This window comes from Callospermophilus lateralis, chromosome 7 (genome assembly GCF_048772815.1).
Source record: "Callospermophilus lateralis isolate mCalLat2 chromosome 7, mCalLat2.hap1, whole genome shotgun sequence".
Lineage (NCBI taxonomy): Eukaryota > Metazoa > Chordata > Mammalia > Rodentia > Sciuridae > Callospermophilus > Callospermophilus lateralis.
The window spans coordinates 74,023,079-74,045,405 of record NC_135311.1 but is presented as its reverse complement, the minus strand read 5'-3'; the positions used below and the strand labels follow the sequence as shown (position 1 = coordinate 74,045,405).

Sequence of the window (22,327 nt, the reverse complement as noted above, 5' to 3'; positions counted from 1 at the left end):
TCTGCGGAATGGCGTGTGTATTTGAATGCCGGGCAGCAAACTGGATCTCTTTGCTGCTTTCCCCTCCCCCAATAAAGGAACAAGATATAAGGGCCAGTTGGATCACCCATTGTAATTTTATTTGAAATCATGATCGGCAGATTGCGTGAAAAACAAGGAATTCCAAAGAATTTCCTGCTCTGGGAACAGAAGTTAAGTCTATATTTAACAACATTTGAAGCTGTCAAGAATGCTTTGTGGTTGGATAACAGAGGCAGAAAAATGTTAAAAACGCAGGCTACTGCTATACCCAAATATGGAAATATTGTTACGTCTGGTGTCTGATTCACCATCTGGAAATACTTACAACCATGAAGTCAAATAGAAAAGACGCCACAGCAGAAGCCAGGAACCCTCCTCTCCATTCTCTCTCTCCATCACCTCCTCCCACCCAGTACTGTGCCTACACACCCACTCCCCTCCTCCCAGGCAGGAAACAATGAAACACTGGGAGGGGGGGAGTTTTCTAATAATTGATGAATTGGCTTGCCCTAAGAGTAAGGCCCAGACTTTTCTCCCTTTATTTGCATAACACCTGACAAGCCATTGTCTTGAAAAGTCCCCACCCCCAGAGAGCCTCAGAGAGCCCTCCAGCAAATACCTCTTCAGTTTATGAAAGAGCACTTTTGAATGAATGAACTTAACTCTTTCCTGCAACAGTTCTCTTCATTGGAGTGTTTTCATCCCAATAGCTCCTCATTGGGTTCATCAGAATAATTCACAGAAAAGTCAGCACTGTAGGCCTCCCTAACCAAGACTGCAAAAATGGGAAGACTGAACAGCCCTAAATATTAAAAAGGAAGAGTGGTTATACTAAAGCATATATGAAGGGGAACCAGGCATAATGCTTTTCTTTAAATTATACAAGAAGATAATTTTTAAAACTTTTAGGAAAAATAAACCACACTAATACATTGGTAATGTTCATATAAATTGTCTTGTGAGGGGTCCCTTACTGTGCATTCATGGTAGAACAGGATCTTAAAATCTGTTGACATTTTTATTAAAGCATGTTACATCCTAAATTCTTTATTTTTTCTGTACTTAGGCATTGCAATTCATTTGAAATGGAAGGTTTCCGAGGGTTCCCAAAGAAAGGAATTAAAGATCCCGCAAAACTTTCAGCTGTAAGGATTCTACCTTTTCCAGAGATCTACCGGGTACAACTATACTGCTGAAATCTGTTTGGGCCTGGCAGCATTCGTAGGTGATGATTTCAAGCCAAATCACTCCACGGTGGTCCCCTCGACTTCTGGCTCGCTGCTTAGTTCACATCCCCGGCTGCCCGGGGAGGGAGGCTGGGAGGGCTTACCCGGTCTCCCGCATCCGTAAGGAAGTATAAGTCAGCCTCCCGGAGAACTCCCAGAGTTAGTTTCCTCTTGGACTTCCAACCCAGGCAGTGGGCTGGAACTAAAGTGGGAACCTCCAAAAACAAACAAGTACAACATACCAAGGAGGGGGGTGGTGGAGGGGGAAGACCTCTGCCTGGGAATTTGCCAGGCGATGAGGGAAGTTGATGTTTTCCCCCTCTCATTCATAAATGCCACTGTGGGTATTAATTTGCAATACATTTAACTGGGCTAATAAACATCATGCCAAAGCTTTGGGACTTGATCCGAGCATGCCTCTTTGAAGTCCACAAATAGATTTCAGGCTCAGAGACACACTCCCCCCCTCCCCGTTGGATTCTCAATAGATAACTTGACTCTCACCTTCGCTGTAAACAAGCAAACAACTCTCTGCTTTCCTGGGTGAGGGCTTCGGTGGCTGCCCGGTCAACCCTGCATCACCAAACAAAACGACTTTTGTTCCTCCCTCTCAGGTCCTCCCACCCTCCATGTCCTGGCAAAGTTGTGAACAATCCCCTCCGCCCCTCTACGACCCTTCCATCACCATCACCATCATCACGGCCAAAGGATCCCTCCCAAATGGAAGTCGTTAAGTGGAAAAAACGGATTGTTTTCTTGATGGATTCCGGACCCCCCCCCCCCCCAAAAAAAAAAAAAAAAAAGGTGCAATGGAGCCAGGGGAGGCGCTTGGCAGCGGCCCGCGCCAACCAACATTCCTGAGATGTTTGAGAATTCTGGAACGCGCAGACAGAGCCGACGTCACTGCAACACGCGGCGCCGCCGCTGGCCGGTATAAAAGGCGGGCTCCGGGCGCCTGGGCAGACCGCGAGCGAGAGCGCCCCAGAGCAGCGCCCGCGCCCTCAGTGCCTCCTCCGCAAGAACCTCGAGAGAAGGACGCCCGCAGCCAAACGCTCAACGCTTCGGCCCTCGCCTCGTTGCTCACCCGACCTACGGCGCAGACCCAGCCGCGCCGGGCCTGTCCACTGTGCACCAGTTCGTTGGAGTCCTTGTCGCCGCGATCGCCCCAGCTCCTCCTGCGCGCCACAATGAGCTCCCGCACCGCCAGGGCGCTCGCCGTCGCCGTCACCCTTCTCCATTTGACCAGGCTGGTGAGTTGGACTCTTTTGCCACCGCTTTCCCGTCGGCTGTCCGGTCCCTTTCCCTTGTCCCAGATTGCCCACGTCAGGAAAAAGCTAGACTAAAAAGTTTGGAGGCGTTTAAAGGTAGCTGTTTCTTTAAGCCCCTAGAAGACTTGTCGGGGCCTCTTAGTGGGCGCAGCCGCTGGAGTGGCCAGGAGGACTGGACGGATCAGAGACTTCCAGTCGATAGAGTCAGAGACCCCCCTTTCCTTCCCTTCCCTTCCCGGGGCAGCCTGGGCGCTTCTCCTGCTCACCGCAGCGAGGCTCATCTGTTTTTTTCTCCCGCTTCCAGGCGCTCTCCACCTGCCCCTCCGCCTGCCAGTGCCCCCTGGAGGTGCCTAAGTGCGCCCCGGGGGTTGGGCTGGTCAAGGACGGCTGTGGCTGCTGCAAGGTCTGCGCCAAGCAGCTCAACGAGGATTGCAGCAAAATGCAGCCCTGCGACCACACCAAGGGGCTGGAATGCAATTTCGGCGCCAGCTCCACCGCTCTGAAGGGGATCTGCAGAGGTAAGATGCTTGTGGTTTGGCCCCTTTAAAAAAAATAATAGTCCCCATAGTCCAGAAGTTTAGTAATTTTGAGACCATGTATGGTGATGCTTTGTTGTTGGTAGCTTGGCAGAAAGGCACATGATTTCAGCAGTCTGGAATGCAATTCAGTGTGTCTGGGCCCAACGAAAAGCGCATACGGAAAAGTGATTCCTGACTAACTTATTGTTCTGGTCTGGAGTCTCAGGGGAATTGTAGGGAACTTTACCATAAATTGAATTTAACGGCAGAAAATATGCATGAGCTTCAGGCCATGGTTGAGAATCTTAGCCTTATCCTCTCTCTCTCTTTCGGTGATCTTTGCAGCTCAGTCAGAGGGCAGACCCTGTGAATATAACTCCAGAATCTATCAGAACGGGGAAAGCTTCCAGCCCAACTGTAAACATCAGTGCACTTGTATTGATGGCGCAGTGGGCTGCATTCCTCTGTGTCCCCAAGAACTGTCTCTCCCCAACTTGGGCTGTCCCAATCCCCGGCTGGTCAAAGTCACCGGACAGTGCTGCGAGGAGTGGGTCTGTGATGAGGATGGTGGCAAGGACCCCATGGATGACCAGGATGATCTCCTCGGCAAGGGACTGGGATTCGATGCTTCGGAGGTGGAGTTAACGAGAAACAATGAATTAATTGCAGTTGGAAAAGGAGGCTTGCTGAAGCGGCTCCCCGGTAAGTAGACTGAGCCCTTAAGATAATGTACTGAAACACATTCCTAGTCTGAAGTTTTAGGCACTAGTACTTGGATCTGTGTGTGTCAGCATGCCTCTGAGAAATCCATTTTGTTTCTCTCTCTAGTCTTTGGCATGGAACCTCGAATCCTTTACAACCCTTTACATGGCCAGAAATGTATTGTTCAAACAACTTCATGGTCCCAGTGCTCAAAGACCTGTGGAACTGGTATCTCTACACGAGTTACCAATGACAACCCTGAATGCCGCCTGGTGAAAGAAACCCGGATCTGTGAAGTGCGGCCTTGTGGACAGCCTGTGTACAGCAGCCTGAAAGTAAGTTCCTTCAGTGCCTTGGGAACTGTGCCTGCCGGCAGGTGGGATGAAAATCCTTCTTTCAAGAAAGAGAAATCTTATCCCTGACTTGCCTTTCTGCTTCTTTCTTACAGAAGGGCAAGAAATGCAGCAAGACCAAGAAAGCCCTTGAACCGGTCAGGTATACTTACGCTGGATGTTCGAGTGTGAAGAAGTACCGGCCCAAGTACTGTGGCTCTTGTGTGGACGGCCGATGCTGCACACCTCAGCAGACCAGGACTGTCAAGATGAGGTTCCGCTGCGAAGATGGGGAGACGTTTTCCAAGAACGTCATGATGATCCAGTCCTGCAAATGCAACTACAACTGCCCACATGCCAATGAGGCAGCATTTCCCTTCTACAGGCTGTTCAATGACATTCACAAATTTAGGGACTAAATGCTACCGGGGTTTCTTTCCAGTGCAAGGGTGGACAAAGGAGGGATTGGAGTGTAAGAATCACGGAGACATGGGTGGGGGCGGTGTGGGTGAAGGGACTCTTGTAGAAGGGATGCCTTGCTCGTTCTTGAGTAGCATTGAGGTATTTCGAAACTGCCAAGGGGGCTGGTTCAGATGGACACTAATGCAGCCGCGACTGGAGATTACTTTGCTTCATAGTATTGGAGCACATCTTACTGCTTCATTTTGGAGCTTGTGGTGTTGATGACGTTCTGTTTTCTGTTTGTAAATTATTTGCTAAGCGTATTTTTCTCTAGGCTTCCCCCCCCCCCCCCTTTGGGTTCTACAGTTGTAATAGAGATAATAAGATGGGTTGGGCAGTGAAAGCCTTTGGCAGAAGTAAATGGGAGGGCCTTCCCTCCCTTCCTGAGGGGGACACTCTATGAGTGTCCGTTAGAGGCAGCTACCTGCACTCGAAACTGCAAACAGAAATCAGGTGTTTTAAGACTGAATGTTTTTATTTATCAAAATGTAGCTTTTGGGGGGGAGGGGAAATGTAATACTGGAATAATTTGTAAATGATTTTAATTTTATATTCAGTGAAAAGAAATTATTTATGGAATTAATCATTTAATAAAGAAATATTTACCTAATTGAGTGTATGCTGTTAAATATTTTTATAAACCATCTCGAGTTATTGGGAGCAATCTAGCTGATGTATTCAGTCTTCAAACAGGATTTATTGAGTGCCTTCTGTATGTCAGGAGCTATTTTAGGTGCTTTATTGGGATATGGCAGTGAATTAGACTATGAAAGAAAATAGGACAATGATTGTCTTTGAAAATCTTTTGAGAAATATCTTTGCATATAAAGTAATCTGTTTGGAAAATCTGTATTGAACGTAGGCTTGTATGAAGCATAAGAGGAAATCTGAAGCTAAATTTGTGATTTAAAAAAAAATGCTTTATTTTTATAAGAATTCAAAGCCTAAAGATCTCCATCATTCTGTGAGATAGGTATGGTAAAATTTATCATTTTAGTCATCAGGTTATGGTATGTGTCAATTCAAAAGAGGCAAGAGAAACCCTTTAAATGAAAACAGTTCATAACGTGGGCTACCCACATGTAAATTCATGAGCAAGACAAAGTGTGACTGAATAGTGTATTATAACAGGTCACTTGTTTGTAACTTTGTATTTTCCCAGTATGGTTCTTCAAAATTAGGACAGCTACTTTAAGGTTCACCCTTGGCTGATATCAGAGAGAAAAAAATTGGAATCTATAGTAGGAGTCAGTTTGTTTTCAATAAATAAGTTTGAAGCAATGGCTTGTGTTAATCCTAATAAGCCAGTGATTAGGCAAACATGCTGTTAAATGCAAAGGAATGCAAGGAATTTCAAGTGCTTTTCCAATAGCTGAAGACTAAGCTACCCATCCCCCTTTCCTTTTTATAATATACATTATATTGATGGGGGAGGGAGTAGTTAGGTAGACTTGGCTTATCCAAAAGGTCAAAGGCTAGACAAAGAGCATTCCTAAGAGAAAAGGACCTGAATCGTGGGTCTAGGGGAGGTGGAGAGGACTGCATCAATGTTTGTGAAAATGTTGGTAGCCTGTGTTAGAAAAATCCACATCTTCAGAAACCTCTGACAATAAACCTTTTATAGGGAGAACTTTTCCTTTCATCGTCAGTCTTGGCTCCTGTTCAAATCCATAGTGAAATATTTCAGTCTGCACTTGGTTAAGAGAGTACTTGAATTTTTAGGCCTAAGAGAAAGTGCTTTAAGTGGGGGTTGGGAAAGAGACAGCTCCTGGATTCTAAAAGGGACTTTCAAAATAATTAATATTGATGATTTAATGAAGACCAACAGAAAAACACTGTTGAAGCAACTGTTTTAAAACCCTTATGAGATGCATAAAGGTTAATGTAAATGTACTAGAAAAATCTATGGTCAAAATGCTGATTTTGACATGTTCTGCCTGAAATATTACAACTTGTGCCTACTGAATAGTCAGTTTTTCTTGCCTGAGGCATTCTAATTTTAAGGTATTTGAGATTTAAACACCACCTGGCCCAGTCTTGGATGCAGTTAAACTTGTCAGTGCAATATAACATGTGAAACATAATAAAGGTGTGAGGTTTTAGTGGTGCAATCTTGTTGAACAGACAGCGAAATCCACGGGCAAGATTTACACATTCCCAGGCACCAATCCCAAGGTATTGCCTTCCAACACTAAAGCCAACAAATTGCTTCTTATGCAGGGATCAAGGAGCAATATTTTATAGATCCTTTAAGTGTGTGGGGAGGTAATACCTGTTCAAATAAGCTCAAATGTGAAACAAAACCTACATGGGAAAACATTGGTCTTTGGGCCATTAATCTCATCCCAGTAAACAGAAAGAGGGTGGCACAAATGCCAATTGCAATCAGAGTGCTCAATTTATTAAAAAAAAAAAAAATGAATAGAAGCAAATTATTTTATTTGGCTATAAAAATACTGAAGAAATTAAAGGTAGTTGAAAATGAAATTACAATGTTTAGAATATATAAATTTTTACCCATGTGTGAAGTAGAGCTCTGCCTACTTTAATTATTTAGAAAATAAAAATAAAAATCAAGCATCCATATGTATAAAATAGAAGTTGCGTGTACAAACATTGGCTGTAATATACTCATAACCCCCCTTCCCCCCATCATGTGTAGTAAAGACCATTTGTTTTTCTTACTTTCTAATCCAAAAGATTTTGGTCATCATGAACTGTTATTTTAGTACAGATGTAAGAACAGAGAGTTATAGGGTGACAGAATCTTAGGCCATTTGTGAATTTTAAGAAATATTCTGTGACACATTTAGCCACATAGGAAGTAGTCTCACTGTAAGGATGTTTCACATGAACATTATGTACTGTCTGTTCCTCAGAGAGAAGCAACTGAGTAAAATTAGCAAAGCATATTTTAGAATTATTTTTCCAGTAGTGGAAACAGATTCGATTTGTTCACAACCTCTTCTAATAGCCTCTGGCACTATTTAAAAGTCCCTTGAGCAATAGCAAGGGCTCAGTGTGACCAAAGAACAGAACAAAGCTGTGTTCTGGGCAGAATGGCAGGTGATGCGGTGGAAAGAATCCCATAGTGGAATCAGGATTCCTGTCTTTTAGCACCAGCTCTAGCAATAATTCACTGGGTGAATCTGGGCAAGTTTTGGGGTAATTCTGTCATATAATAAAGTGGAAAAAGAGCTCCCAGCAATATTGTTTCCCCCCAAATGCTCCTTTTTCACATACACTCTTTGGTGCATTCCTTAAGAATTGTCTACTCAAGTAACCAAATGTGTGAAGAAAAAAACACCCAGATCTTTCTGTGGTCAAATATACTCATTTCCATGAAGCCTTTGAAAATATAATGTTGCTAGACCCTCTTTATCCTCTGAAGCACACTTAGATACAGGACATGGCAAGCCCTGGCCTCCATAGTCTATACTTTTACCTCATCGCATACCTCTGATATCCAGGCTTCATCAACTCCTTGCCCTAACAACCAATGCTTTAAAACAAAACACATTTTTGAAGCATGAGAATCATGTATATGTCCTATGAATAGATCAGATATATTTGTGACTTACTTTTGTTGGTGGTGGATAACACTCATCATGTAATCTTACACGGTGCAGTTCAATTGACAAACACTCATATGCATTTGTTAGTGCTTTATAGTTCCCATATGTCCTGTCATATATTCTTTGGAATCCATACCTTTTTCTTCTCTAGTGCAAACATCCAAATCTAAGTGGCCATCAGTTATTACCTGAATTACTGGAGTAGCCCTTCACTTGTGAAATATTGTATTTTCCAAAGATGGCTTCAACAGTATCTCTCTCCCTACTCTGTCTTTCTGTAATGTGACCCTGTTCCTCATGGGTAGATGAGGTCTATTTCTGCACTCATTTTAATCTGGTTGAGCTCTTTGATGACTTTGACCAATGAGCATGAAGGAAATAATTAATGTAATGTGGGGTCAGTTCCAGGTAGAATACTGGGTAGGATTCCTTTCCCTTAGAAATGAGTTTTCATGTAAGAAGTAGAACTTCCCTGAGACAAGCAGACTGTGAGAAGCCACATGAATAGGGCCTAGAAAATGAGTTGCCACATGAAAGAAGAGAAAAGTCCAGAAACACAAGGGCATCACACCTGTGCAAAAAGAAACCATCTTGAAAATGGATCCTCCAGCCTCTGTCACCCCAACTGATGTCTCATGAATCAGAGATAAACTGCTCAGTTGAATCCTTCTCACAGTTCCTGACCCACAAAACAGTAAGAAAATATAGTAACTTAAAGGTAGTAAGTTATAGATGTGGCTATACAGAAATAGATAACAAAAACATTGTTGCTTTCTATCATTACCCTCCAATAATCGATTCTCCTTATGGGAGCCAGAATGACTTTTTAAAAATGTAAATCAGAATATGTCAATCCTTGGCTTAAAGGCTCCAGTGGCTTCCCATTGCCCTTGTAATAAGGTCTAGCTTCTTACTTAGCATCCAGGTCCTGGACCCTGTCTACCTGTCACCACTCACCCTCACTCCCTCTGCTTCCAAAGGCCTTTGCCTCTTCATCGATTAAAAAAAAAAAAAAAAAATTAAACAAAAGATACTTCAGGCCTTTTGTACTAACTGTTCTGATTCAAATATCCCTCCTCCTGATCTGGACTTCTTGTCATTCAGGTCTCAGCATAAATGTTACCTGCTATTAAAACTTTCCATCACCACCCAGTCTAATGTAGTTCATTCCATCATGAAGTTTTATTTTTATCATAGGACATAGCTCTACCTCATACGTTCTTGTTTGTTTATTATGTTTTTCCCTTGAAGAACAACTTGTATGAGAGCTGACATTTTTGTCTATCTTTTGCACCACCATCAAAACATAACTTGACATTGTGCCTGAAATAAAATAGATGCTCACTAATGGGTTAAGGAACTGAATAGACACTTCTCAGAAGAAGATATACAATCAATCAACAAATATTTGAAAAATGTTCAACTTCTCTAGTAATTAGAGAAATGCAAATCAAAACTACTCTAAGATTTCATCTCACTCCAATCAGAATGACAGCTATTAAGAACACAAACAACAATAAGTGTTGGTGAGGATGTGGGGAAAAAGACACACTCATATACTGCTGGTGGAACTGCAAATTGGTGCAGCCAATATGGAAAGCAGTATGGAGATTCCTTGGAAATCTGGGAATGAAACCACCATTTGACCCAGCTATCCCACTCCTTAGTCTATACCCAAAGGACTTAAAAACAGCATACTACAGGGATATAGCCACATCAATGTTTATAGCAGCACAATTCACAATAGCTAAACTGTGGAACTAACCCTAGATGTCCTTGAGTAGATAAATAGATAAAGAAAATGTGGTGTATATACAGAATGAAATATTACTCAGCAATAAAAGAGAATAAAATCATGGCATTTGCAGGTAAATGGATGGAGTTAAAGAATATAATGCTAAGTGAAGTTAGCCAATCCCAAAAAACCAAATGCTGAATGTTTTCTCTGATATAAGGAGGCTGATTCATAGTAGGGTTGGGTGGGGGAGCATGGGAGGATTAGATGAACTCTAGATAGGACAAAGGGGTAGAAGGGGAAGGGAGAGGAGCTGGGGGTAAAAAAGATGGTGGAATGAGATGGACATTATTACCCTAAGTACATGTACGAAGACACAAATGGTGTGATTATACTTTATGTACAACCAGAGATATTTGTAATGCATTCTGTTGTCATATATAACAGATTAGAATAAAAATGTTTTTTTAATAAAATTTTAAAAACTACTCTTAAGATTTCATCTCACTCTAGTCAGAATGGCAATTATCAAGAATACAAGCAATAATAAGTGTTGGTGAGGATGTGAGAGAAAAGGTACACTCATACATTGCTGGTGGCACTGCAAACTGGTGCAACTACTCTGGAAAGCAGTATGGAGATTCTTTAGAAAACTTGGAATGGAACCACTATTTGACCCAGCTATCCCACTCCTCGGTCTATACCCAAAGGACTTAAAATCAGGATACTGTAGTGACACAGCCACATCAATGTGCACAGCAGCTCAATACACAATAGCTAAACTATGAACCTACTTAGATGCTCTCCAACAGATGAATGGTTAAAAAAACTGTGGTATACATACACAATGGGAAATTATTCAATGGAATATTACTCAGCATTAAAAGAGAAAAAAATTACGGTATTTACAGGTAAATGGATGGAGTTGGAAAATATCATGCTAAGCAAAGTAAGCCAATCCCCAAAAACCAAGGCCCAATGTTCTCTCTGATAAGTGGATGCTGATCCATAATTGGGGGGATTGTGGGGGAGAATGGAGGAACTTTGATTGGGCTAAGGAGACAGGGGAGGGGAGAGGAAATGGGGGTAAAACATATGGTTGAATGAGATGAACATCATTACCCTAGGTACATGTCTGACTGCACGTGTGGTGTGACTACATTGTGTACAACGAGCAAAATAAAAAGGTGTGCTCCATGTGTGTACAATGAACCGAAATGCATTCTGCTTTCATGTATAACTAATTATAACAAGTAAAAAAATAAAATAAAAAGATGCTCATCAATTTATAGAATTAATGTTGTCTTAAGCTGAAGTTAAATTAGAAGTCATCCTCCTTCCACTGGCACAAAGTCTTTTTTCACTTTACCCTGGACTTTGCCCTAGTCAACTGTTAGCCATTCATTCTTTCTTTCATTCATACAATCAATAGACATTTGCCTGGCATCACTATATTCCAGACACAGTACTGTGTTATTGTTGACAAGGAAGCATGGATCTTGTACTTTGTAGGAAGGGAGACACACATGTAAGTAAAAATGAGCTCATATTAGATTCAGCTACAAGTAAGAGAAAACCCAAGAACCAGTAGCTTCAGCAGCATACAAATTCATTTCTCCCTCATGTGAAAATCCAGGTAGACATTGCAGAGCTGATTTGGTACCCCCAAGGTTTCAGAGACTAAAATTCCTGCTTTTTTTTTTTTTTTGGAACTGGGAATTGAAACCAGAGATGCTTTACCATTGAGGCACATCCACAGCCCTTTTTATTTTGAGACAGGATTGCTTAGAAACTTGCTAAGTTGCTGAGGCTGCCCCACAAACGTCCAATTCTCTTGCCTCAGCTTCCTGAGCCCCTGAGATTACAGGTGTGTACTACCCACCAACAATTTCTGCTATCTTATTGTTTCACCATTCCTGGCCTGGGTTCCCTAGTTCACCTCGTGGTACATGGATAGGAAACATGGTTTTTATTTTAGGCTGATAAGCATGAACCAAAAGTCAGAGATAGGAGAATAGAGAATGGGTGACAACTGGTAGTCTGTATCATGTAGCCAAAAAATATGCTGTATCAAGCATAATAATGGAGAGAAGAAGGTACAGGAGATTGCTTAGGGCTGGGTCCAAGGAGAGCATCCCGGAGGACTTGACACCTCAACTGTTTATAAAGATAAATAGGTTGGAAACCATTTAGAAGATTTTATGTTTAAGGTAAAAATTTCTGAAATAACCAGAGATACCTTCCCCATTTCCATTAGAGAAATCCTCTAAGGAGTTTTGGAGAAGGCCTTCTCCCATTCTACATACACAGAGGAGGGAGTCGATCACTCCACACAGCCTAAGACAGATGAACAATGCACCTTCCTCGGCCCTTCATGTAAGTCTCCATTGTGACAATATCATGGCCACACTGAGATTTACTGCCTGTTTCTCTACTAAGTCTAAACTCCCTCAAGAGTGATAACAACCAAGACTGGATTTGAAAGGAATTTGAGAGCTACCTTATGACATCTCCTGAGCTTTACTGGAGAAGAGAGAGCAAGTTCATTCTACATTGCCCCCAAACAAAAGTCCAAACTGGTGGCTCAGGTGAAATGTGTTAAATAAACATGTTTGTTCAGCCTGTACATGGTTTATAGAAACTGGATTGGTTGCCAATATTTGAAAACTGGGAGGTGAAAAAAAAAGTCAAACTTTCTCACTTCTTTTTGAAAAATTCATACACTAGGGCAATAATTGACTAGTTTTTACATGCCAATTTCTACATGGTGGGAGCTGAGTTGTCCGCTTTCACCTTCAAAGCAAATGCTCTGCAATTCACTAGCATGGAGAATGATGGAGAACTCGTGTGTGTGTGTGTGTGTGTGTGTGTGTGTGTGTGTGTGTTTGAAGATGTTGAAGGGTAGGAAGAGTTGTTCTTTTAAAATCCAGGTTGTTTCTAAAAAGGGACAACTTAGACTATCCCTTTTACTATGAAAGTGCTTAGAAAATAATTTGAGGCATGAAAATGTTTTTCTAAACCCAGGTAGGAATAGAGGTCACTTCAAATCTCCAGGCTGCTGAAAACATTCCCCCATCCCCCCATTTTCTTTCCAGTCTATGTATTTTTGTGGAGACATGAACCTATTCCATTTATAATACCATGTCACATCTTCCAACTGACATCGGATAAATTAATCAAAGACACACGCTGCATCCTGAACCTGCACTGAATTTAACCACCTATTTTTATAGTAACCAAGGAGAGTTCCCAGGAGAATTGCTACAGATAGCCAAGGAGTTTGGACATAGATTTTTTTTTTTTTAACAACTCTAAGTCCTTTCTTCAAATAAATAATACTCATTTTTTTCAGAGGCATCATCAACTCCCAAGAGTTGGAGGACTTGCCTAAGTAGATACAGTTAGCCAGTAACAGAGTAGAAGGTGAAATCTCAGAGGACTTATTCTTTGAGAGTAATCCCTGATAGAAGCATCTAGGGCCCAGGATGGTACTTGAGCTAAAGGGAGGTCTGGCCATTAGACAGGTCTTAGTGTTAATGAAATACTAGAGGTGAGTCAGCTTCTTCAGTATCCCATCCTAGGGGTGACACATTTCCCCAGCAAATGGAGAATGATTCAACATGGTAAAAACTTGCATCATCTATTAAGATGATTCGCTAGTTAAAATAAAGTAGCTTATCTATGGTAGAAGTTTAAATTCTGGGTACATGGGCAAACTTTCTGAAAGGTCTCTCCTATATTCCAAAATTACTTTGTACTTGGAAAGGAGCCCATGTCTTTAGCTGACCTTTTGCATTTAAGATGATACTTGGCCATTTAAAATGTCTCTTGGGGCTGGTGTTATAGTTCAGTGGTAAAGCGCTTGCCTAGCATGTGTGAGGTACTGGGTTCCATCCTCAGCACCACATAAAAATAAATAAATACATAAATAAATAAATAAACATTGTGTCCATTCGCAACTAAACAATTTTTTTTTTAAAAATGAAAAACATTGTGAAAAGACAGGTTGAAATTTAAAAAATAAATAAAATGTTTCTTAATGTTTGAGTTTTCTCATTGCTCATTGTTGCTTTGCCTTTGAAAAGGAAAGTATACTTATACAAATTTTTACAAAAAACATAGAATGTTAAAAAAAAAAAAATGAAGATCCCAAGCCAGGTGTGGTAGCCTTCGCTTATAATCTCAGCTACTTGAGAAGATCGCAAATTTGAGGGTAGCCTGGGCAACTTAGTAAGAAAAGGGCCAGTGATACAGCTCAGTGACAGAGTTTAATCCCCAGTACAGCAAAAACAAACAACGAAACAACAAAAACAAATAAAGACGATCCCTAGTAAACACTTTCCCCTCCTCTGCACATACACACAAGCACAGAGAGCCACTGTTAAGTGTGTAGTATACATTCTTAAAGGTTTTGGAGTGTGAATAACCTGGATTTTAGTAATAAAAAAAATTGGACTATAGAGTTGTTATGGTTTGAATGTGAGGTGTCCCCCAAAAGCTCACGTGTGAGACAATGCAAAGTTTGGAGGAGAAATGACTGGGTTACAGCCTTAACCTAATCAGTGAATTAATCCCTGATGAGATTAATTGAGTGGTAACTGGTAGCAGGCAGGTGTGGCTGGAGGAAGTGGTTCCTTGAGGGGTGTGGCTATGGGGTATACATTTGTATATGGCAAGTGTATATTTCTCTCTGCTTCCTGATCCTCATGTGAGCCACTTCCCTCTGCCACACTATTCTACCATGATGTTCAGCCTCACCTCAAGACCTGAGGAATGGAGCTGGCCTTCTATGGATTAAGACCTCTGAAACTGTGAGCCCTCAAATAAACTTTTCCTTTTCTACATTGTTCTGGTTGGGTCCTTTTAGTCACAGCAGCAAAAAAGCTAACTAAAACAAGAGTTTTAAGTTTACTGTATCTTGGAAGTAATTTAATGTTGACTCATGTAGTTCTCCCTCAGTGTTTGTGATAGTTTCAAAGATTTTCATGCCATTATTAATGTGCCAAAATTTACTTAAATACTTAGTGTGTCTGACACTGTTAGATGCCCAGACAGCCAATGCCCCATTTCCTTGAGTTCTTGCTAGCAGGACCCCAATTTTGTTTGGATAATGTCCTTCCCAAGCATCCAGGGAAGGCAATACCATCTCCACCTGCACCCCAAGAATTGCATCAGGGCTGGCTTAGTTCACCAGGATCCTGGTCTCATTTCCTTGTCAATGACTGGTTGGGAGTTAATCTTGATCAATGATACTGAAGGAGAAATCTGGGAGAGGGAGGGGAAGTTCCCAAGAAAGGTTATACATGATAAGAAAAAGAAGACACCAGGAGAGGAAATTTTTTTTTTTTTGCTGAGCATGGTCCAAGGAAGGAGGTATCACTGACACTCTGAGGATTGTGGAGGAGGAAGGAGAAAAGCCTCTGGATCTCTGAAGAGACCTGAGCTGCTGAATCACCCAGCTCTCTTCTTGGGTGTGATTATAAACCCCTATTATGTAAGCTATTTTCCTTAGGCTGTTTGTTACTTGCAGCTAAAACCATCCTCAATGATACACTTGGCTCTTTTTGATGTCTATGAAATTTATAAATAACATAGTAATGGCCACTTGCAAAGGAGAAAAACTTACTTTTAGATGTGAATGAATGGACCGACAAACAAATATTTGGCAAGAACATAATTCTTTCATTCATTTTCCTAACATTTACTAAGTATATACATGACAGGCTATAGGTCTACCAGACATGGTTGACAAACAAAGAAATAATAAGATATGGTCCCTGGCTACATGGATGTCAGAGGTAGAAGTGTATTCAAATAATCCTGATGTGTAGTAACAGTGCCAGAGTACCTTGAGAAATGAGAGGATAGAGGGTGGTCAGAGAAAGCATCGCAGAGAACAAAACATCTGAGGGGAGTTTTGAAGGATGAATAGAAGTTTGCTATTTAGTGACACCTACCAAACTGGAAAATGCTATGGTATTTGAAGTCTAGGAGTAATCTCAAAGTCAGCAAATTTATAGCCTCGGGCTAGACCTGGATAGTAACACCATTTTTTGCATCTTAGTTTTTATAGCTATCAAGAATAAAAACAGCCCTCAGCAGGGACCTAGGGAACATGTGCCTTGATGATGGGGACAGGTTGTTCCTTCCATGAGTTACCTTTGGAAATCCCCCATCACAATAGTGGAGAGCTGCGAACTCAATAAGGTGAGTTAGCATTGGCACTACCAGCTGTGAGCTGGGTGTTTGAACAAGCCCGTACACCACAGCAGCAGGAGGCAGGAACAGCCTGCTGCCCCTACGACAGCCTCAACATGACAATTTGGTCTCAGGCTGACAGGACCCAGCCTAGGCCTGAGCCACTGTATGTGACCTGATGCAGCCCCAGTGACTGCTTGGACCCAGCAGCAAAGGCAAAGAGCCCAGGGGGAAGAGGCCTGGATGACTTAGTTTCTGACACCTGACGCTCTTGCTCTTGTGTTTGTGCCATGAGTCAGATTCCTGCAGGTGGCCAGCCCCTTAATAGCTTCCGGTTCCTCCTAGAATATTGCTTGTGCTTACCACTAGCTGCACTCAGCTTTCTTGATGTGCTAAAGCGGGCACTAATGTAAAATATAAACAAAAGGCCTTAGGGACAGCTCCATACTGGATCCTTAAACCTCTTCTGTTCCTATAGGTATAACAGAACTATCATGGTAGCATTCAAGATCCAAGTCAAGAGAAGGCACAGCTACACAGCAATTGTCTTTATGTTCCGCATGGGCAAGAATAATAAAGTAATTCACAGTTTTTATGTGCTAGTAATAACTGAATTCGAGGATTTGGACTATATTATTCTGCCAATACACATTTTCCTAAACTCTCCAGGTATCTGATACACTCCTAAGAACATACCTCATCTTCAGACTCTGCCTGGAAGCTGCACTTTCTTCTTTATGCTCTCGCAAGTTAGAAGCCAGGTCCCTTGGCATGCTATGTAAACACAGCCATTTAAATAACTAGGACATGGCAATGGTTCATCACCAGCAACAGAAGACACTGACTGCTGTTTTGGGTGAGGAATGGGGACGCCAAAAAAAGAAAGTGAAGAAATCCCCTGTAACATTAGATAGATGGTAAGAATTTTTCTGGATTTTGGCCAAGAAGCCAAGATTAGCAGTCACAATTCATTTTTTGTAATAAAATTTTTGACCTAGTCACAGAATTATTCATTTACATATAACTCTATGTCTAAATATGTACACACATGCATGTGCGTGCACACACACACACACACACACACACACGCGCGCGCTTATTCCTGTTATAGGTTAAGTGTTACAGGAGGGCCTGGGAGGTACAGATAACCAAGGACTTGTAATCAAGGAGTCAGTGAACCAACACCAATTTCATCATGTCTCAGCCCCACCTCTGCTTTGTACCTCTGGCTTCCTTATGGCTTGTATATATAGGAATCAAGAACAGGCCACCACTACTTCCTGCTCTCAGAGAGGAATGGTGAGGCCACTTGCCTGGATAACTGTGGAAAGGAACTTAATTTTAAGCTTCTGACTGTCCTTTCTACAAAAGGAAACCCATGAAGTATGTTTGAAGAGAAGGTAAATTTTAACTTCAAAACATCAAATTCCACTTGGACTCCTATATCATTAACCATTGCTTAGCATTTTCATATACCCTATTCATGTGAAAGACATGAAATGCCCTCCGCAGTAAGATGTATTCTGATTTCAGAGCTCTTAAAGAACCAGAAAAAACCCCAAAACTTTGTAGAGTCAATGAAGTCTAGGGGTTTGTGTGTCCTATTCGGTGCATTCCTAGAGGGTAGGGAAAACATCTTTTGGTCTCCTTTACTTTGCTAGGCCTAGCACAGTATCATGCATATAGACAGTACACAGTAAACAAATGAATGAACGAATGACTCAGTGAATAGATGATACAAATCCTATGTTCTCCCTACAGGTAAGTGCACTGAGCAATCAATCAGCTCATTAAGTAACAATGGGAAGGTCCAGATTGGACCCTACGCTTCTTATCCTACTGAACACAGAACATCAGAAAGAGCCAAGCTCTTGGAGTCTAGACTGGGTTCAGGTGTATGGGGAGAAAGCTTCCCCACCATGGCTCCTCCAGCACTTAGAGTAGTTCAAGGCTCACTTACCTTAAGACCTGGTCAACAAGCTACAGCCAGACACGCTGCTATGCCTGGCTCCCTGGGGCCCTATTTATGTTTCTCCTGAAAACCAGTGTGTAATATCAAACTTCTGAAAATAAAATCACAGGTTCAGTGGACTTTGGGAGCTGGTATGTAGAGACAGCGGCTGGCAAGCTCTTTTGTAAAGTCACTGACCACCCCAGATCTATTTCATAACTCTGGGTTTGTATATCCTGTTCCCTTAGAGCAAGGCACACCCTCATATTGAGTTTCCTCACAGTAGAGGCTTTGTGCTAAGTCAGTGGCTTGAAGGGTTTTTGCCATGACTGGCCTCTGTCCCTTGAGGGTCTCTAGTCTGCTCAGCTCCCAGTTAGACCAAACCCCTTCCTCCAGGTGTTCAGGTTCCTCTGTTATAGAGGGAGCCAATGGCATCCCCATTTTGCTTTGTTTCGTTTCCTTTAGAATGAAATTATCCCTAACAAGAACTGTATTCCAACTTTTGTGAGATGGCCCAGAGAGACAGTGCATGTATGTGCACTGCCCAGAGCTGAGCAAAGTGAGCATGTTGCATGCATGCAGAGGGGGAGGGAGCATACTTCCTGCGTTCAGCCAGATGGCCTGAGCATCAGTGGCTGAACTTCAGGTTCTGAACCACCTCCTAGGAGGATAAAAAGAATAACAAGACTCAACTTCTGGCTTGAAGAACTCATACTCTCTTTACAGTGATCTGTGCTGCAAGATACAATGTGGTTCTGAAGCTACCTTGAGTGGGGATCTGAGGAGCTTTTACATGGGGCAAAATCTGGAAGTGGATATTAGAAGGGGAAAAAGGAGCCAGAAGTGGGGCAGGATGTGTAAAGGCACAGGTGTGACGAGTATGGGGAACTCAGGGAGTGGTTAGCCAGAGGGCCCTCTGCAGTCTCCCTCTACCCTTACCTTGTGCTTCTGACAGTGAGATGGAAAGCTTTCCTTGACTGGGTCCATCATTGCAAGGTCCCTCTCCAAGGAATTCTTAACTTGACCTCTAAGGACTCCTGTTTCTCACAAACCTACAAGTCTGAAGTCCCTTCTCTGGTCCTGGTGCTGTTAACGCAACTGCATTCAATGGCGAGAAATGAGGGCCAACACCCCTGAAAAGATTTTCTCCCTGATAGTTTTTGCAGGCTAGAGGGTGAGATGCAGGAGACACCTACTTAAGAGCCCTAATAAAGGTTCCAGGACAGGGCTGTAATACTCAGAAATGCCAGGTGATGTCTTTGTTGGTCACAGGCTTATTAAATCTGCACCCTCATATTTGCCTGACCTACTTCTCTAGGTCTGCCTGCAGGGCATGATAAGTAATCCCCAGAAAACACAAGTTCTCACAGACCCTTTCAAAGTGGTGAAAGACACCAGAGTCAGTGCTGTGTATCTGAAGCTTCAATTTTCCTCCTATCCCTAATCCCTGGGCTCAATCTCCTGAGCTAAGTTCTTGGAGGTGGAGTTGAACCTTGTCATCATGTGTAGACAATTCTTGTACTTATTATTGGCAGGTAGGTTTCAACTGCTGAACATCATAATAGTACTTAATCAGAATAAGGATGACAGAAGTAGAGGGAAGAATTGCAGGATCTTACACTTGGGAGAGACTTAGAGGATCATGACTCCACCAATTGGCAGAATCCTTTTCCCACTTCCTCAGCAAGAGTGATGCAGGCCTTTGACATTAGCAGAGCTGGTGCCCATTTGGTCTCTTTCTGCAGTTCCTGCTCCAGAAGGATTAGCCATTCTTTTCCATATCAACTGGAAACCCATTCCCCTATGACTTCTAGTAACTGTTTATGGATCTCTCAGCACTACTCAGAATAAAATTCAACCCCCTTTCAGATGTCATATTTAAGACGTTAAGTGCTCCATACCCAGCTGCACTATCAATGTTCTTTTCTTTGTTGTTTTGCCCCTAGGATAAACACAGTGGCTACAAATTATTCCTTTCCTCATCTGGTCTTCAGGCATTCCACTTCCCTGGTTACTCAATGCCAGACACACTTCATTTGTCAAAGTCACTCTAAAAATGGGATATTGGTGGGTTAAGAGTATCCTCCAGATCTACCCTGAGTACCACCTGCAGCAAGTCCATCAGCTCCCTCAGGGACCCTGAAGTGTTCATTTATTTGCACACCCATCTCCAACTCTCTAGAGCCCCTGCTGTGATTTGGATAAATGTCCCCCAAAGGTCCAAATATTAAACCCTTGGTTCCCAGCCTGCGGCACTACGGTGAGGTAGTGGTAGCTTTAGGAGGTAGGGCCTAGTGGAAGAAAGTTAGCTCATAGGGGTGGGCAATAATGCCCTTAAAGGTGATATTGGGATTCCCACCCTGCCTCATCCTTTTTCGTTTGCTTCCTCGTTGCCAGGAGGTAGATAGGTCTTCTCCACCCACACTCCTACCATGACATACTGTGCTACCATGGGTGCAAAACAACAGGCCAAATGGCCGTGGACTGAAACCTCTGAGACCATGAACCAAAACAAACCTTTTCCCTTATTAAGTCACCTATCTCAGGTATTTGTTACAGTAATACAAAGGTGACTCACACAGCTCCCAACACAAATGTACAATTAAATCTCAGAATGTAAGAAGACAAAGTGGTCCATGAGAATTGAGCCTTAATATTCTTAGTATCCTCATTCCCTAGCACAAAACTTGGTGACCAGCAGGCATTCAATAATTGTGCAGTTAATTAATGAATTCATTTGCTTCACGAAGTCAAGGTAAGTGTGCCTTTAGTTTCTTGGCAGCATGTCAATGTTTATAGCTAACTACAATCTCAAGGTCTATTTCAGATGACCTTCTATAAGGAGAATCTGTTGTTTCTGCTTGTATTGTTGACTTTCCCTTGACATAAACTTAGGATTTAACATTTGCATAACAAGTCATTCTGAAATTTGGTGACTTAAAATAACAATGATTTATTATTTGCCACAATTTCATTGGATGATAAGACTCAGCCAGGCATGAGGTTACTCACTCAGCCAGGAGCCTGGCTCAGGCTGGAATGTCCCAGATGACTCCTCTTTCTCTGGTGTCTTTCTTCTTGTAGCTTCTCATCACTCACTGTATGTTCTAGCCATGTATTATATACTGTGTGCCAGGTTGTTGTTCACATCAAAAAAATCCCAAGGACAGAATTAATGCTTCCATTTTAGAGATAAGGAAAGTGAGATTCAGGGAACCTCAGGAAGTTTCTCATAGTCTCACTGTTAGCTGAAGGCAAGATTTCAACCTAGGTCTCAATTTCAAGGCATTTTTTTCCCACTGTACCATGCTGTCTGAATCCGCACTTTAACATAAAGAATCATAATTCCCATGCATACATGTTTTTAAAATTCTAATAAGGAACTAAAGTGAGAAATGCAAAAAAAAAAAAAAAAAAAAAAAAAAAAAAAAGAAAAGAAAGAAAGAAAAAATATCACTGGAGTTCTTTGCATGTTTTAATCTCATTTTGTTCTAGGGTATTTTGGATTTTTTATCTTTGAATAGCTAATTCCCTGATTAGTGAAGGAACCCTAAAGTATTCATACAGTTGGGATGTTTACATATCTGAAAGAAGGTTCTGATAAGACTACATATACATAGATATAAGGAGGCTTCCTATACAGGAAAAAAAAAAAAACTAAAAATGTGAGTTTGAAGTCAATCTTAATTCCATCCATACTGTCTGGATTGCCAGCTAATTGGCCTGCAAGTAGAGAACTATGCTTTTCTCTTTATCTACTCTGGTAAATTATTAAAGGGCTCTTCTGCCCAGGGGGAGATCATTAACTACCTGGGAGGTTACAGAAAGCATCTGGCAGGTGCAGCAAGGTGAATGAGAACACCTCTGGTTAGGATGGTGGGACTGAGCTTCCTCAAGAGCTTCACTGGTCAGCCAGAATGAGGGAAATGTTACCACTAGGCAGGAGAGGGGTGGGGCTTGGGTTGGTAGGCTAAAATAGAGGTAAAGGTGGCTTGGGGGAAGTGGGCCTCCCCTGCAGATCCTGCAAACCTTTCAATTTTGCTACGCAGTACCAATTCCTTGGTTGTATACCATATCCACCTGTATTGGTGCATACCCCTGCTTCCTCCCTTGGAATGTGAAACTACTGGGTGATAGCTCTGTTATTTAAGGGAGCAGAGGCTGGGGCAAGTCTCGAATTGGTCATTGGAAAAATGTTTGGGTGAATGACAGGAGTACAGAAGTGAGCAGGAGTCAAGGGATGTGAGTCCACCTTATCACCAGCCCAACCTCTTCATGACACAGATGAGGTGACACAGATTATGTGAAATGGCCAAGGCCACCAACTTCCATAGTGCCA

At 42.2% G+C, this 22,327-nt stretch overlaps 1 protein-coding gene across 1 annotated transcript; it reads left to right on the top strand.

Moving 5' to 3' along the window:
- The first annotated feature begins 2,223 nt into the window (after positions 1–2,223).
- On the top strand, positions 2,224–5,061 carry Ccn1 (cellular communication network factor 1). Its single transcript, XM_076862220.1, has 5 exons — positions 2,224–2,497; positions 2,820–3,033; positions 3,379–3,735; positions 3,862–4,070; positions 4,184–5,061. Exons 1-5 carry the CDS (start codon positions 2,435–2,437, stop codon positions 4,484–4,486), a joined length of 1,146 nt encoding a protein of 381 aa, XP_076718335.1. The 5' UTR covers positions 2,224–2,434; the 3' UTR covers positions 4,487–5,061.
- Positions 5,062–22,327: the final 17,266 nt, after the last annotated feature.

Coding starts and splice junctions, on each gene's coding strand:
- Ccn1 (XM_076862220.1), top strand. CDS start 2,435: ATGAGCTCCCGCACCGCCAGGGCGCTCGCCGTCGCCGTCACCCTTCTC. Junction 3,034..3,378: donor TCTGAAGGGGATCTGCAGAG/GTAAGATGCTTG, acceptor TGATCTTTGCAG/CTCAGTCAGAGGGCAGACCC. Junction 4,071..4,183: donor CTGTGTACAGCAGCCTGAAA/GTAAGTTCCTTC, acceptor TCTTTCTTACAG/AAGGGCAAGAAATGCAGCAA.